General features: G+C 43.9%; 2 protein-coding genes across 8 annotated transcripts in view; one reads left to right on the top strand and one right to left on the bottom strand.

Moving 5' to 3' along the window:
* The window catches only part of LOC123379994 (sperm-associated acrosin inhibitor-like), a 114,104-nt gene extending 108,785 nt beyond the window's left edge, over positions 1 to 5,319 (bottom strand). Inside the window, exon 1 of the mRNA XM_045037162.1 lies at positions 4,694 to 5,319. The gene's annotated coding sequence lies outside the window, so the exon portion shown is untranslated. The remainder of the gene's footprint in view (positions 1 to 4,693) is intronic.
* A 141-nt stretch (positions 5,320 to 5,460) lies between these two features.
* Positions 5,461 to 15,629, top strand: part of FBXO38 (F-box protein 38) — a 56,732-nt gene continuing 46,563 nt past the window's right edge. For 3 of the 7 annotated variants that reach the window (XM_045037159.1, XM_019810994.3, XM_003981411.5), the window contains exons 1-2: positions 5,461 to 5,614; positions 14,162 to 14,352. In XM_045037159.1, the coding sequence (XP_044893094.1) occupies positions 14,225 to 14,352 (128 nt within the window). In that variant the 5' untranslated portion in view covers positions 5,461 to 5,614; positions 14,162 to 14,224. Of the gene's footprint in view, positions 5,615 to 9,730; positions 9,877 to 12,467; positions 12,508 to 14,161; positions 14,353 to 14,665; positions 14,755 to 15,629 lie in introns of those variants that run through there. The other 4 variants (XM_045037153.1, XM_019810982.3, XM_019810989.3 and 1 more) reach the window with 4 other exon arrangements.

Genomic DNA, 15,629 nt, shown 5'->3' with positions numbered 1-15,629 from the left:
GTGACACAGAAGCCCATAGGGGGTGCAAATGAGTTGTTTGCAGTCATTTCCAGTGTAGCTGCAAAATGCTTAGACTCACTCAGTGCCTGCTGTGCTGCTGGGCATCGTGGCATTCTCCTGAACTGTTCTTTGTACATGATGTCTCCCAGCCTGCCTAGCAGCAGAGACTGTTTCCTGGTCCTCTCTGCAGCCCTGATGTCTTATTCCCAGGTCCCATGCAGTCTTTAGTAAATGTTGGCGGATCGTAAATAGTTTTTGACGTTTCAAACACTTTTCTGAAGAGGAACTTCTTTACTCTCATATGAAGAGATCAGGCTAAAAGATCTGCACTAGATGTAGTGACAGGGAAAACACAATACGAGTCATTGTAAGACGGCTTGTTGAGTTTCCCAAGTTTTGACCTTAATCTTTACACTTTCCTGTGACGTAACTTTGATCTGGTGCAGTTTGGCCCAAATTAAAAATAAAAAGCAAAGGCTTTATTGCTTAATGCTTAACTCAGAGCTCATGCTTACAAAAGCTTCCCATGCAGGTTTTTCCTTCTCCCTCTTTTCCTTCCTTCCTTCCTTCTCATTCTTTCTTTCGTGGTTTGTTTTGTTTTGTTCTGGTTTGGTTTGGTTTTGCCTAATCTACCACCTTGTGTTGGGTTTTGAAATTGCAATTCTCTATGCACATACCTATGTGAAACATCCTTTCATAGGCTTTCCTTATTAACTTGGGAAAGCGTAAAATGCTTTGAAAGTGAACTTCAGAAATATTACATGCTAAGGTTCAGCACTTGCAACTTCAACTATACTGGAGAAGGAAAAGAGGCCTCTGGACAATCAAATAATACCAGGTAAGTTTTGTGGAGTTTTTGCTGCATGCCAGGTACTGTTCTAAGTGGATTACAAATGTTACCTCACAAAAACACAAACGAGGGCAAAGATATGGAGAAACGGAACCCTCGTGCACTGCTGGTGAGAATGTAAGATGGTGCGGCCACTATGGAAAAACTAAAAATAAAACTGCCATATGATCTAGAAAAGATACTTGCTTACTTACGTTTACTGAAGCATTATTCACAATAGCCGGGAGGGAGAAACAACCCAAATGCCCATCAATGGATGAATGGACAAACAAAATGCGGTATATACATACTATGGAATGTTATTCAACCTTAAAAAAGAAATTCTGATACATACCACCTCATGGATGAACCTTGAAGACATTATGCTAAGTGAAAGTAACCAGACACAAAAGGACAAATATTACATGATTCCACTTATATTAGGTATCTAGAGACAAGAAGTGGAATGGTGGGCTGGTGGGGGGGAGGGGGGGCGGCGCAGGAAGTTGTTTAATGGGTATAGAGCTTCAATTTGGGAAGATGAGAAAAGTTCTGGAGGTAGATGATAGTAAGAGCTGCACAAAAATGTGAATATATTCTTTTTTTCTTAAGTTTATTTATTTTTGACAGTGAGGGAGCAATTGGGGTAGGGGTAGGGGTAGAGAGAGAGCGGAGAGAGAGAATCCCAAGCAGGCTCTGCACCATCAGTGCAGAGCCCAAGGTAGGGCTTGAACTCATGAAACTGTGAGATCATGACCTGAGCCAAAGCCGAAAGTCGGACACTTAACCAACTGAGCCAACAGGCACCCCAAAAATGTAAATATTCTTAATGCCACTGGACTCTACACTTAAAAGTGGTTAAAATGGTAACTTTTATGTTGCGTGTATTTTTACACAATTAAAAAAAAAAACCATGTAGGGGCAGCTTGGTGGCTCAGTCAGTTAAGCATCTGACTCTTGATATCAGCTCAGGTCTTGATCTTGTGGTCGTGAGATCAAGCCCCACATCAGTTCCATGCTTAGTGTGGAGCCTGCTTGGGATTCTCTCTCTCTTCCTCTCTCTGCCCCTCCCCTGCTCATGCATGTGTGCATTCTCTCTCTCTTTCTCTCAAACTAAATAAATAAACATTTAAAAAAACATGTAAAGAATCATTCATGTGTAGACTCAAAAAACTGTACTGCTGGGTCTACCAGCCTTCCTTTCTGATACTTGTACTAATAAAATCTACACATGTTCCCCTCCCCAAATTAAAAATAAACAAATGAGGTGGTGTGGTAAATTAAAGATGGCCACAAATTCTTTGCCACTCCTTCAATTAAGAGGTAGAGTCTCGGGGCGCCTGGGTGGCGCAGTCGGTTAAGCGTCCGACTTCAGCCAGGTCACGATCTCGCGGTCCGTGGGTTCGAGCCCCGCGTCGGGCTCTGGGCTGATGGCTCAGAGCCTGGAGCCTGTTTCCGATTCTGTGTCTCCCTCTCTCTCTGCCCCTCCCCCGTTCATGCTCTGTCTCTCTCTGTCCCAAAAATAAATAAAAGTTGAAAAAAAAAAATTAAAAAAAAAAAAAAAAAAAAAGAGGTAGAGTCTCAGGGCACCTGGGTGGCTCAGTCGGTTAAGCAGCTGACTTCAGCTCAGGTCATGATCTCTCGGTCTGTGAGTTCGAGCCCTGCGTCGTCGGGCTCTGGGCTGATGGCTCAGAGCCTGGAGCCTGCTTCCGATTCTGTGTCTCCCTCTCTCTCTGTGCCTCCCCCGTTCATGCTCTGTCTCTCTCTGTCTCAAAAATAAATAAACGTTAAAAAAATAAATAAAAAAAAAAAAGGAGGTAGAGTCTTATTTTTCTTCCCTTGAATTTAGGCTGGCTTAGTGTCTTCTTGACCAATAGACTGTGACAGAAGTCTGGGATCCAAGGCTAGATCTGGGATCTAGCTGCTTAGAACAGCTCACTCTCTGCATTTTCTGTCTCTGAGAGCTCCCTATCAGGGCACAATGGCTTTGCTGTGAGAAACCCAAACTAGAGAAAGAGACCATGTGCAAGCCCTCTGATGCAGAGCTCTAGGCAAGTCCCTACATGGCTTCTGGCCTGAATTGCCAATAACATGACATTCATTTGAGCCTGAAGCTAACTGCAATTTCAGTTAACGTCTGACTGCAAGAGTGTAAGAGGCCCCAAGCTAGAACTGTCCAACCAAGCCCAGTCAATCCACAGAATCATGACAGATCATAACAAGTTGTATTAAACCACTAAATTCTGCAGTGGTTTGTTATGTAGGTACTATAACGATGTCCATTTCTACTGGAGAAACCTGAAGCTGAGAGCTGAAATGCTGGCTCATAGTCTCTATGCCAGTAAGCAGAGGAACTCACATTTGAACGAGATCTTTCTAAACTTTTAAAATTGTAAAGCCTGCATTCTGACCACTGAATACACAGCTTCTCAGTTAAAACAGCTGTAAAAAAGGATATGCTTCTCAAAAAATCCTGTTTAAATTCGTAGCTGAGCTCTACCACATTACTCAACTCCAAGGGTAATGTGGATGACCCCGATGTGCACGGTACCCTCCTGCTGTTGTGTGTCACACAGGCTCCATAGCCATAAGAAGTGGCCCTGAACAAACCCTGTCCCCTCTCCCCAACCAGGGCTTGTCCTCTTAAGTGTTAAACCTTCTAACAAATGCTAGGCCCTTGTCTAAGGGCCTAAGAAGTTTCAAGGGAGAAGAGAGGTTGGTGCTAGAACCTACGAGACTATGAGAAGTAGAGGCATTTGGAAATTTAATTCAAAAAGAAAAACCCTTCAGTGGTTTAGGGCCATTGAGTGTAGGGCAGATTTCCCTGTAGAGGTCAGAGCACCTCTGAAAATGCCACTGTAGGAGAGCAGGGCACACTAGCTCAGGACTCTAATAAAAACCCGTATCACTAAGGAACAGAAAAATCTTGGAGCTGAAGGGATGCATATGTTCTACCTTCACATGTTAAAACTAAACTAGTTTTAAAAAAAAATTTTTTTTTTTTAATGTTCATTCATTTTTGGAAGACAGAGAGAGACAGAGCATGAGCGGGGAAGGGGCAGAGAGAGAGGGAGACAGAGAATCCGAAGCAGGCTCCAAGCTGTTAGCACAGAGCCCGACGCGGGGCTCAAACTCACGAACTGCAAGATCATGACCTGAGCAGAAGTCGGTCGCTCAACCGACTGAGCCACCCAGGCGCCCCACTAAACTAGTTTTGATGTCTAATTATACACAGCAGGCACTCATAGCACTCAACAAACATCTCTATTTAGCATTTATGTAGTTATGCTTTTGTCTCCTTTCTAAATTTGAAGTAGGAAACATAATCTTATTTGTATTTCTAGTCCCACCATGGTACTTTTTGCCACAGGAAGAATGCTAACCAAACGAAGGAATATATTCAAATAGTCATCCCATTTGCACTGAAGTAAACTTTATTGGATCCCTTGTATCTATGCCGGGCTCAGTGCTAGGCACTTCCATATAGGATTCCTATGTTTTTCTAGACAATCCAGAACACCGAAAAGGCCACGGTTTGTGTTTGTGTTTCAGTTCAAATACGAAAGAAACTGACGGAAGCAACTACTTTCCACTTACAGGAAGAATGCAATACGAAAGCCGGGATTAAGATGAACAGTGTACAAATAGAACGAGGTCTTGTTTTTTTCTTCCCAGAGCCCTAAATCAGGACACACGGTTTTAACACATGGAATGGCACCCAGCAAGAACTGTGTCTGCCAAGACAAGCTGAAACCTGTGATGCCAAACCGTAGTAGGGAAAGAGAAGACACCAGGTTCGGTATTAAGAAAAGACTAGCAAGGAGCAGGAAGCCCCCCACCCCCACCCATCCCAAGTTTGTTTACCTTGTCCATCTTCAGTGCTTTCTGCAGCAGAATCGTCTAGTCTGCCCCGTGTCTGGTCAAACTGCATCTCCTACGGTTTCAACGCACACTAGCTTTCCTGAAAGGTATTTGTATCTATTGTAATGTAGGTATTTTAGTTCATTTTAGTCACACGCATGCAGAGGCAAGAACGTGGGATCTGGAAGGTAAAAATTTGGGTTTCAGTCCACCTGTGTGATATTAACCTCTCTGAGGGTAATTTTCAGCCATTAAACAAAGACACTGATTCCTGCCCGTATGTGAGAGCGCTAGGCAGTCCTTAATGAGACACTCATACGCGACCCTTTTAGAAACTGTAAAATACTGTTCATTATGTGCAGAAACAATGTCCCCAAGGTAGAGAAAAACTAATCTAACAGTAACATCGTTAACTTTCCCCCACAACTCCTCCCACCCTACCCGCCGGCAAAAAAAAAAAAATTTTTTTTTTAGCTAGACGAATTCTGGAAAATTCTCTTTTGGAATGCAGTCGTTTTGCAAATGGCAACACGAGGTCCAAAGGCTTATCAGAGACCGCCAGGCACGGGCAGAGCGAGGGGCAAACCACAGGGTCCTGACAGCCTCCTCCCCGCCGCCTCCCCACCCCCTGCTCCCCGGCGTCAGACTCTAGGCGCTTCCGTCGCGGCGACGCCGTCCGGGTAAAGATGGACTGACGCCAGCGCCCTCACAAACCGCCACGCGTAACATGGCTGCCGAGACTAGACGCCTGCGTCCCACACCCAACATGGACAAGGGGAGCGGGCCCAGCCCCGGAAGGCAACCCCCCGGAAATGCCTGAGCGGCGGCGGAAGCGGAAGCGCCGCGGCGGTGGGGGCCGCGGGAAGTGTCTGTAGCGTTTCTCCCTCCCTCTCAACCACAATAACAGACGGAGGGCCGGCGTAGGTGAGGCGGCTGTCGAGAGGGCCCGGGGACCGGCGGCGGGCCGCAGAGCCGGGGGTGTGGGCGGCGGGACGGAGGCGGCCGGATAGGGGCTCCCGGGCTCCCGACCGCCTGGGCTCTCGGTCTCGGGCCCCTTTCAGGCCTAGAGCGTCCCGGAGAGCAGGGATTGGATTTGTGGTGCTTGGCCTTGTAGGCCCTGTTTGCGGGGCTTGCTTACCTTGTCCACACCTGGCCCAAGATTCTAGCCTACAAAATTCTCTCTGGGTCTCGATTTCCTCAGGATAGGGGCGGACTGGGGGGTTGGCCTGGACAACCTATGGGACCCCCATCCCACCCCGGGTGTCACGAATTCTACGATTTTTACGTTGTCAGTGTTTCAACCGGTAAATTAAGGAAGCCCTGTAGTCAGCGTACTGAGGGGGTGTCCCTGAGCAGGACGCAATGAATACGTCTTTGAGAGGCAGCCAGCCCTAGGATCAGGAGCCTCAAATTCTGGTCTTACCCCGTCCACCGACTCAACTGTGTGACCTTGCCCAGGCCCATCACTCTCTCCGTAGCACCGTTTGCTTATCTGTCAAGTGAAGGTGTTGGTTGCCTCTGATGCTTCTCTTAGCTCTGAAAATCAGATTCTCAACTCCCTTTAAAGGAGTCTTTCCTTAGAGACAGACCTGAAAAGCTTGTCTTCCCTGTCTCCTGTAGAGCCTGGAGTTGACTGATAAGAGACGACTACCGTGTTTCTTTCCAGACACCAGACTGGCCGAGGGCACCTGGGTACTTAGGAAGGCTCTTGTGCAGTGGGAAGCTCTGTCCTGATGGCTTGGGTCTATGCATCTATACCCGCAGTGTGAGAACACCCCTGTGCGAAAAACGGGAGACCTCGTTTTTTCTCTTAAAGCTGCTATTAACTTGCTGGCACTTTGGACAAATCCCTTCTGACTCTCTTGACTCGAGAGTTCTCATCTGGCAAATGAGAGCGTAGGATTAGGTTACGGGTTCGTAATCCTCCTTCCCATACTCTGAGCATAACTGAAGAGTAAAATAATGGCTCTTGTAAGGCCATGACTTTCTGGGAGAGGAAAGAGATGGGGTATGGAAAGCTACACATTGTGTAGTCCTATAGATTGACATGTCTGCGCTTCTAATTTTTAACTTCTGACAATTTCTGGTTTAGGTGATCCCTAAGGCTCCTCCCCTGCTTTTAAAATTTGTAGTGCTGTGATTCTTATGTTCTCTCAGGGCAAAGAATAACTTTTTCGTGTGTGTTTGTTTAAATGAATGTGTGCCTGGAGGTACACACTTTAGTGGAAAAGATACTAAGCCATAGCATGGGGAAAAAAAAAGAAAAAAACCTCGGTTTCAGTAAGGTGAAGTGACATGGTAAAACTAAAATTGGTCTTGCACTGGAGTTCAGGACCTGTATCCTTGCTTAAGCACTGGTACTTTCTGACTTTGTGTCTTTGGACAAGCCAGCTTACATCTCTGGGCCTCACTTTTCTTTATCTGGAAGATGAAGGGTTGGACTGGATGATTCCTAGACCCTTTTGACACTATAATTCCATTTGTGTTTGTTTTCGGACCAGCTTGGTGGGTGTGGTGTGGCATTTCTTTAGGCAAGAGAGACTATCCTAGGTAGTAGACACAGAATGTTTATGATGTTAGGAATGGGGTCATATTAAGTGATGCGCAAGATTGTTTTGATACGAGCAAGCTGAAGCCAATAAAGAAAGGCATTAGAACCTGAAGGGCAGGAAAGCCCCTGACCAGGTGGGATGATTGAGGACATTGGGAAGTTTTAAATGGGAGAAAGGTATTTTTAGTGAGGGCAATGAAGACTAAGACTGCATTCTAAGGCTACGTTTCACAGGAAGAACGACTCCGTCACCATCTAGCACTTAGTAGGTAGTAAGTGAATGAGGAGATAGACGGATGAACGGACAGCAGCAATCAAGAATAGAAGGAGTTTCAGGGCGCCTGGGTGGCTCAGTTGGTTAAGCGTCTGATTCTTGGTTTCAGCTCAAGTCATGATCTCAGAGTTTCTGGAGTTCGAGCCCTGCATCTGGCTCTGCACTAACAGTGCAGCGCCTGCTTGGGATTCTCCCTCTCTCTCTCTCTGCCCCTCCCCTGCTTGCGCTCTCTCTGTCTCTCAAAGTAAATCAATTAATTAAAAAAAATTTTTTTTAAAAAGGAGTTTCTCCATGGAATTCTTATTTAGATACAGAATGAAGAATTGGTTCAGTATTAGGAAAATTTTATAGAAGAAGAGATCTCTTAAGTTTTCTGTTTAGTTGTAAGGTAAGTTGGTTTATCTTTGCCCTGTCCAGTGTGTTAATAAGAGATAAAACACATACCCGGGAGGGCCTCGTGTGATCTGAGGAAAGGAGTAATTAGTAGAGTAAGTCAGGGATGGAGGAGGATGTTGGCGAGATGGTACAGGTTTAGGAAGATTTTTAGTTGTGACATTTAGGGAGTGAAGGAGTGGATTGATACAGGACTTTTATAGATACCAGCAACTGTCAGAATTGTGAATAGTGTGAAAACCTCTCCAGAGGTTTTAATCCTTAATAGAGGATTAAAAGGAAAAGAACTTGATTTTGCAAGCAAGCAAATGTTGGTGCTTCCTCGTAAGAGGTGGAGATAGCCTTGAGGGTCAAGGATTAAAAGAGAGGGGTAAATTTGGGAGCAAAGAGAATGAACTGAATTAGTAGAGGATAGTGTAGTTCTGTTTGGGAAGAAAGGAGTTTTGAACCTACAGGCTGGAAGAAGAGCAGACCTAAGAGAAAGTGTATTACAGCAAGACCCCTGGCTTAAAGAATACACACAGACAACTCGGGTTTACTACTTGGAACGTACTTGCACCTCCAGGATGAAAAAGATGCTTCTGGTAGCTAAGGTCTGCTAAACAGCCAGCCACAGAATATAGCATCCCCAGGACTGCTGAGGGCTGTTGAGTAGGAGCCTACATTAGAAGGATCACAAACCCTGATTTGTGGAGGAGGGTGCGGTCAGCAGCATTTCTGTCAGAGCGTCCAGAAGCCCATCTCAGAGCAGTGGCCAGGCTCTGGAGTGCAGAGAAACAGCCGAGGTCCGGAGCCTGACTTGATGTAGGTGTGGTGTAGGCTGGGAAGTCCGAATCCCAGCTTGAAATCCTGACACTTAATACATATTCTGGGGCCACTGACTTCTCTTCCCTGGTTCTGTTTGTCCATCTGAAAATTGAGGAGCTAGTCTTAGGTAAAGACCTCTGGATGAGCTTTGATGTGTCTGTGAAGTCCCCGAGATTGCATATGAAATTCATCATGCACAAGTCTGGGTATGTTTTATTTTCCTCTTGGGGAGAAGATGTGCAGCTTTCACCATAGTCCCAGAAGGGTTTGTGACCCACAAAAAGTTAAGAACTGCATGACCAGGTGGTCTCTGAGGGCCCCTTCAGCTTTGACATTCTGGGATTTTGTACTTGTGTCAGAATAACATTTTAAAGCCTGAGCCTCCAGAACTTGCTAACCCTAGAAATAACACCTGGTGCTGCAAAATATATTCTTCACATATGGTTACTCACCTGTTACTTATACTTCCCTCTCCCTTACCCTCTGTGACTCTTCTGCTAGGCCCGCATCATTGCTTCATCTTTACCTACTGTTGATAATAGGATTTTCCCTCCTTTCCTCTTTTCCGTTTAACCTGCTTCTGCTTTGCACCTTTCCTACCTCGTTGAGTTTCTCAAATGGCAAATGACGATATGTTGGATATAGGGGTAGGAGGAAACCCAAGACGTGGAAGTCTAGTTTTCTATTCTCACTTGCTTTTATCCTTCATCCCACTAAAAGAAAAGCTATTAAGAAGAGAGAGTGCACCTACAAGAGAGACAGCATCATCACTTGGATTTTGCTGGTCTCGCATGGTGTTTTCTTCTCATACAGGGATACCAGGCCTCTGTTTCTCTCAGCATAGCCTGGCTAGTATTTCACTGAAATGGAAGATGAGGCCAACCTTCATTGAAATAATTTTGTTGTCCTCTGTAGAGTTGGAGTGGTGATAGTACTCAAAATAAATGAGTCCTTTAATGAGGAATCTTTTTATCTCCTGGATATTTCTAGGGGCACCTGCTTGGAGGAGGAGAGGACTGATGGCTTTCCTCTGGCTGTGGGTCCTGACTGTTAAGCCCCTGGATGTAGGATGGAGATCTTATCTTTTACCCTAGTGTTCATCTTCACGGGTCCCCCACCAGAGGCTTAAGGCAGGGGAGTCACTACTCCACCTGCTGTCAAGTAGGTAGCTGCATGACTAAGTCTTCAACTCTAGGCACGATATGGAAAATGATGTACATAATTTCACCTAAAATGTTGTTAGTGCTGCTAATTTAGGCCCTTCAGTAGTTAGTGTTAACGCATACTATAAGTTAAATAGGTTTTTGTGGGCTTGCTGGGCACCTGATCTCTGCATAATGTATGAAATCATACCTGTGAGTACTTTTTCTGAGTTCTAAACAAGTGAACTTCTATAAACTCAAAGTTAAGGTGCAGTCTGTTTCGTTTAAAACTTCAAGTGCAGGTTGTGCACTGAGGCTACTAAACCTGATTCCCACAAAATCACAGCTTGCAAAATAATAGGGAACAGCAAAAGGTGGAATCATAAGAAGAGGGTATAAATTGCTAGTGGTGTGGATTTGGTAGAGAAAAAAAAGGGGGGAGGAAGGCTACGAAAGATTTGTGCTTAAAGGATGAAAATCAAGAACAGGTGTTCATGAAAGGTTAGAGTTGTCCAGATCCTTAAAAGTGAAGCGTGTGCTAAAATATACTAGCTGGGAAATTCATCCATGGTTGGGTTGGTTGAAACTGGTTAATAGTCTCCTTGAGGCATTTGTAGGTGCAGATAGCTGTTTCTTTTGTGTTTAATCCTATGGATTAAAATTGGACTGCATTTTTGTCAGGGTTAGAAGCTCGTTGCTAAGATCATTGAGTGCTGCCATAGCAAACAGAGTGCTCATAGGACCATGAAATGGTTCTTAGCAGCCTTGAAGCTACTGGATGCCTCTGGAATAATGGAAAGAATGATGGATGTTCATACATCAGATATTTGAGGATCTATTTTGAGCAAAGACTTGTCTTCACCTAGAAGTAGGAGATTTGAGATTCTTTTCTTGGCAGAACCGTGGCCAAGAAAATACTACACAAGTTTTTATAGGAGAAGCATATGCTGAGTGTCACAGGGAGCTCAAAAGAGGAGGTGAGTAGAAGTTTTCACGAAGGACTTAACCTTTAAGCTAGATTTTGAAAGCAGGTTAGTGGTGTTTTAGGCAAAAAATGGGGAGGGAAGGACAGCTAGTCAGAGTTAATAGCTAATTGGGAATGAAAGATGAATGTTTGGGGGCCCTGAGGACATTGGTGTGGCTGGAGTGAGTGTCCCGAGGAACAAGGGCTAAGGATTGAAAGATAAGACTGGGAAGGTGCTGTGAGACTTGATGGGAAATATTTTATCCTATGCAAACTAGGATTCCTTGCAGGCTGATTTGGGTGTTTTTGTTTTTGTTGTTTAAGAGGTATAATATACAAAACAAATTAAATTTTCAAATAATGGAGAAGAATATATGGAAAGTAAAAATCTCTTCCTCCTTTCCTAACCCTCTGTTCTCCCCAGGGGTAACCACTGTTATTATTTTGTTGTGGGACCTTCCAGAAATGTCCCATGCAAACACAAGCATATTTGTCCTTTTTCTCTTATGCAAATAAGGGCATACTTTCTGCATAACCTACATCTTGCTTTTTCCACTTAATATGCAATCAGAAGAATGTTTTAAAAAGCTCCTTCTGCTTTCAACGTGGAGTATGATACGTTAAGCATTTATTCAGCAAATTACTTACTGTGGGCGTGCTGTGTGGTAGGCTTTGCTCCAGGCTCCAAGGAGATCATTGAGGAAGCCATTGCAGTCGGCCAGGTGAGGATTGATAGAGGCCTGAAGGCCCGCAGGCGTGGTTGCAAGAGCAGTATTTGAGACTGATTTCAAGGTTTCTCATTTGAGCATCTGGTAAACTAGAGTAGGGAAAGCAGGTGTGTGTGTGTGTGTGTGAGTGACTGAACATGTTTTGGGTTGGGGGGTGGTTGTAGTTGTGGAGAGAGTTCAGGTTGGGCATAATATTTTTGAAGGATGTTCAAGATCCTGAGATGAAGGTTTCTCATAAGCAGAGGAAGTAAAGGTTAGAGCTCAGGAGGGATAGCAACTAGAATACTTTGTTTGTTTGTTTGTTTGTTTTAAGTGTATTTGTAGTAGAGGAAGCCCCAAGAATGGATACAGTTGCCCCTGGGAGAAGAGGATTCTAGGGTGAATTGGCAAAGGAGACTGAGGAGTGGTCATGCAGGAATAAAGATGATCAAGAGAGTATTACTTTGGGGAGAAGTAGTCACATGATGAGAAGTTTTCGTAGACGCAGTGGTCAGCACTGGCCCATACTACAGATGGGTCAGGTGAGGGGAGCACGGAAGAGAGCCTGTGGGATTTCATGATGAGGAGATCAAAATAACCTTGGAGCAGTTTCAGCGCTGTCGTGAGATGGAAAGGTTCATTTTGCCGGAGAGGGGGCAGTGAATAGGAAAAGTTGGGCAGTGATAGAAACAGACGAGTGTATTTATAACTTTTTTTCGTGGGCAGTTCTAGTACAAACTTTTCTGTCTCCAGAGGTCTGTTAGCCAAAATGGGACGGTCAACATACAAATAAGCTTTTGAGAAAGCAAAAGAGATGTCATGAATTGAGAGCATGGCAGCTCATGCTCCTACTCTGCAGAATCCCTTAGGTCTGTACTGCCAGTTGCCTGTTGATACTCATCCACACAATTGTAAAGACATGTTGTTCTCGTTTCCTAGGCCATGGCTGAAGAGGCAACAAATTAGAGAGGGATTAGAGGTAGGTGTGTGTGTGTGTGTGTGTGTGTGTGTGTGTGTGTGTGTGTGTGTGTGTGTAATGCAAGGGGAGCAAGCACGCTGCTAACTGCCAGAAATTACAGGTGACCTGTCTGTGAGGGAAGAGACCAGAACACACACAGGCACAAGAAATCTTGAGGATTCGCTTAGCCTTGTAGTTTGCTCCCATTTACTGGTAGAGCAAAGGGTCCCCAAGAACCCCACAGACTTGCATAGTCCCTGAGGAGAGGCATCACGGAATCCTATTGATAAGCTCAGGTCATCAGGAAAAGGTTAAGCTTTTAATGAGTCTACCTTGTAGGAAAATAGAAGCATGCAGTCCACTTTAGCAAGTTTTAATAGTAAAGGATTACAATTAGGGAAAAGGAGAAGGTGGTGCGCAAAACGGAGCAGTTACTAGAGATCCGCTGATTTGGAACTGCACTTCTGTGCATCACTGTGGCATGACGAAGGTTAGGCTGTGATCTAGAGTTCTTGGAGTTCGAGTCCAGGACATTTTTGAGAATGTTACCAATGATAATTGATAATGCTATTTAAAGGACACTATTATCACATGGTTCCCTCTTATCCTGGTCAGCAAAATAAAACAAACCTCTGGGTGCTTGCTCATCTGACTTTAATTTGTCCTCCCGCCCCCCCCCCATCCTCTCCTTTTCCTCCCTCCTCCCCTCTCTTCCTTTACTAAAGTTTATTTTATTTTTATTTTATAAATTTTTATTTATTTTGAAAGAGAGGGAGAGAGAGCACGTGTGTGAGCTCAAGTGGGGCAGGGGCAGAGAGAGAGAGGAAGAAAGAAGATCGAAAGCAGGCTCCACACCATCAGTGCAGAGCCCAATGTGGGGCTTGAACCCACGAACTGAGATCATGACCTGAGCCGAAGTCTGAAGTCTGACGCTTAACCGACTGATCCACCCAGGCACACCCCAAAGCTTATTTTAAAAACAAGCGAAACATACATTTGACACAAAAGTGAATTAACCTTTGCTCCTTAATGTTTACAGGAGAGGAAAAGGGTGGTTTTGTTCTCTCTCTGAAATTGCACATAAACAGTGTTGAGATTTTGAGCAGAAGGTCTGTAATTTTTATCAGATTTATGAAGGGTTCTGGAACCTACTTGTGGAGTCTAATCCCCTGACTTTATAGGGGGGAAGATGAAGAATTTAAAAGGTGACTCAAGTTCATAGAAGTAGTTTGGCAGATCCAGGACTAGAGCCCAACAGTCCTCTTGTACCTTCTGTGTGAGGGATGGTCCTAGGGTTGGGAGCTCTGTAATTGGAAGGAGTTTTGTTAACCTAGTTTAATGATCTTAGCTTACAGTGGAAGAAATTGATGCTTGGGGAGACTGAGTGAATTAGATAGGAAGGAACAGAGTACAGAATAGAATGTAGAATCCTGATTCCTTGAATTATTTTTGCTTGTTCTGAATAATGCATTTTTATATTCTCTGCTGCTCTTCAGAAAAAGATGTTCTGTGGGTTTTGTGTAATGTTTTTATTAATTTGAATGTGGTCTGTGGGTACCCATCTTTCTCTTTTCAAGTAAGCATGGTTTTACAAAAGTCTGTTTTATAGGGATAATTTCTGAGTTTGGGTTTGGTGTGCTTTATTTAGTCTACTCTATTCTCTGCTTGCTTTCAGGTGCTTTGCAGTCAAGTAACCAAGAGGGAAGATTTGCTCTTTGATACTGGAGATAACATAGCAATGGGTCCACGAAAGAAAAGTGTTAAAACATGTCTCATGAATAATGAAATCCCTGAGGAAACCATATCCGATGAAACAAAGGATTATATGAATCAACTTTCACATGAAGTGCTTTGTCATATTTTTAGGTAAGATTTTGTTTGGTTGATTTTTACCCACCTAGAATGTATAAGTAGGGGCAAATTCTGGAGCTGCACTCTCTATGTAGTCACTAGCTACATATGGCATTTAAATTTAAATGAAATCAAATTAAAACTCCAATTCCTCAGTTACATCGGCCCTATGTGTCTCGTAGCTACTGTGTAGGACAGCGTAGACATTAACGATAGAGATAACTTTTGTTGCGATAAGTTCTGTTGGACATCCATTCTCTAGACTATGTTAACATTCCAGACTTCTTGGAATTCTTATTGACTGATTTGTTGACTTTTGTTATTACAGTACCATGTGTGTACAACATAAGGCAGTGTTTCTGACTTTTTTGACTACAAACCACAGTGAGAAACATTTTCTTCATTATGCACATATATGTAAGTGATTGAAATAAAAGTTTCATGAAATAATACCCATCGTTACTATATGCAGTGCACACATTAAAGTTGTTTTGTGGTAAAGTTTTTTTCAAAAACAGATTTTTTGATTATGTTACTTTCCAGACTGCATTTTAACAACAAAGAAGTGAAAACAAAAACCTGTCATTCCAGTTTCCCCTGCTTGCTTCTGTCAGTCACTGTTCATTCAGATAAACAACCCTAATACACCTTGTCTCTGGAGTTGGAGACCTGAGTGTGAATCATGAGTCTTTGATTTACTTGCCTCGGACCAGCGATCAATAAAGATGTTAACTGTAAGCATTCAGTGAGCTGATGCTTTTAAAGCACTCAGCACACTGCATAGCATAAGCGCTTAGTGAGCATTAGGGGTTATGTTGTGTTCTGCCTTTTTTCATATTGCGACGGGGTCTTCCTAATTAGCATCTTCGTCATTGACTATGACATGATAATTAACTTCTCCCTTGTGGTCTGACATCTGGATTGCTTCCAGTTTTTTTCCTTGAAAATTGCAATGGAGTTTTCCAAGCATTTGGCTTTTCCATTGTTTTATTTACCTTCAGGAAGTTTCCATACATGGAGTTCTTAGAAATGTTTTGAATTTTTAAAAATTACTGAATATTTGCCGATTAAGAAGTTTTTTTTTTTTTTAATTTTTTAAGGTTTATTTTTGAGAGAGACCGAGTGCAAGCAGGGGAGGGGAGGGGCAGAGAGAAAGGGAGGGGCGGAGAGAGAGGGAGACACAGAATGGAAGCAGGCTCCAGGCTCTGAGCTGTCAGCACAGAGCCCGACGCAGGGCTCAAACCCACGAACTGTGAGATCATGACTTGAGCTGAAGTCGGCTGCTCAACCGA

The sequence above is a fragment of the Felis catus genome, chromosome A1 (genome assembly GCF_018350175.1).
Source record: "Felis catus isolate Fca126 chromosome A1, F.catus_Fca126_mat1.0, whole genome shotgun sequence".
Classification (NCBI taxonomy): Eukaryota; Metazoa; Chordata; class Mammalia; order Carnivora; family Felidae; genus Felis; species Felis catus.
The sequence above is the reverse complement of the archived record's forward strand: the minus strand, read 5'-3'. Positions and strand labels throughout refer to the sequence as shown.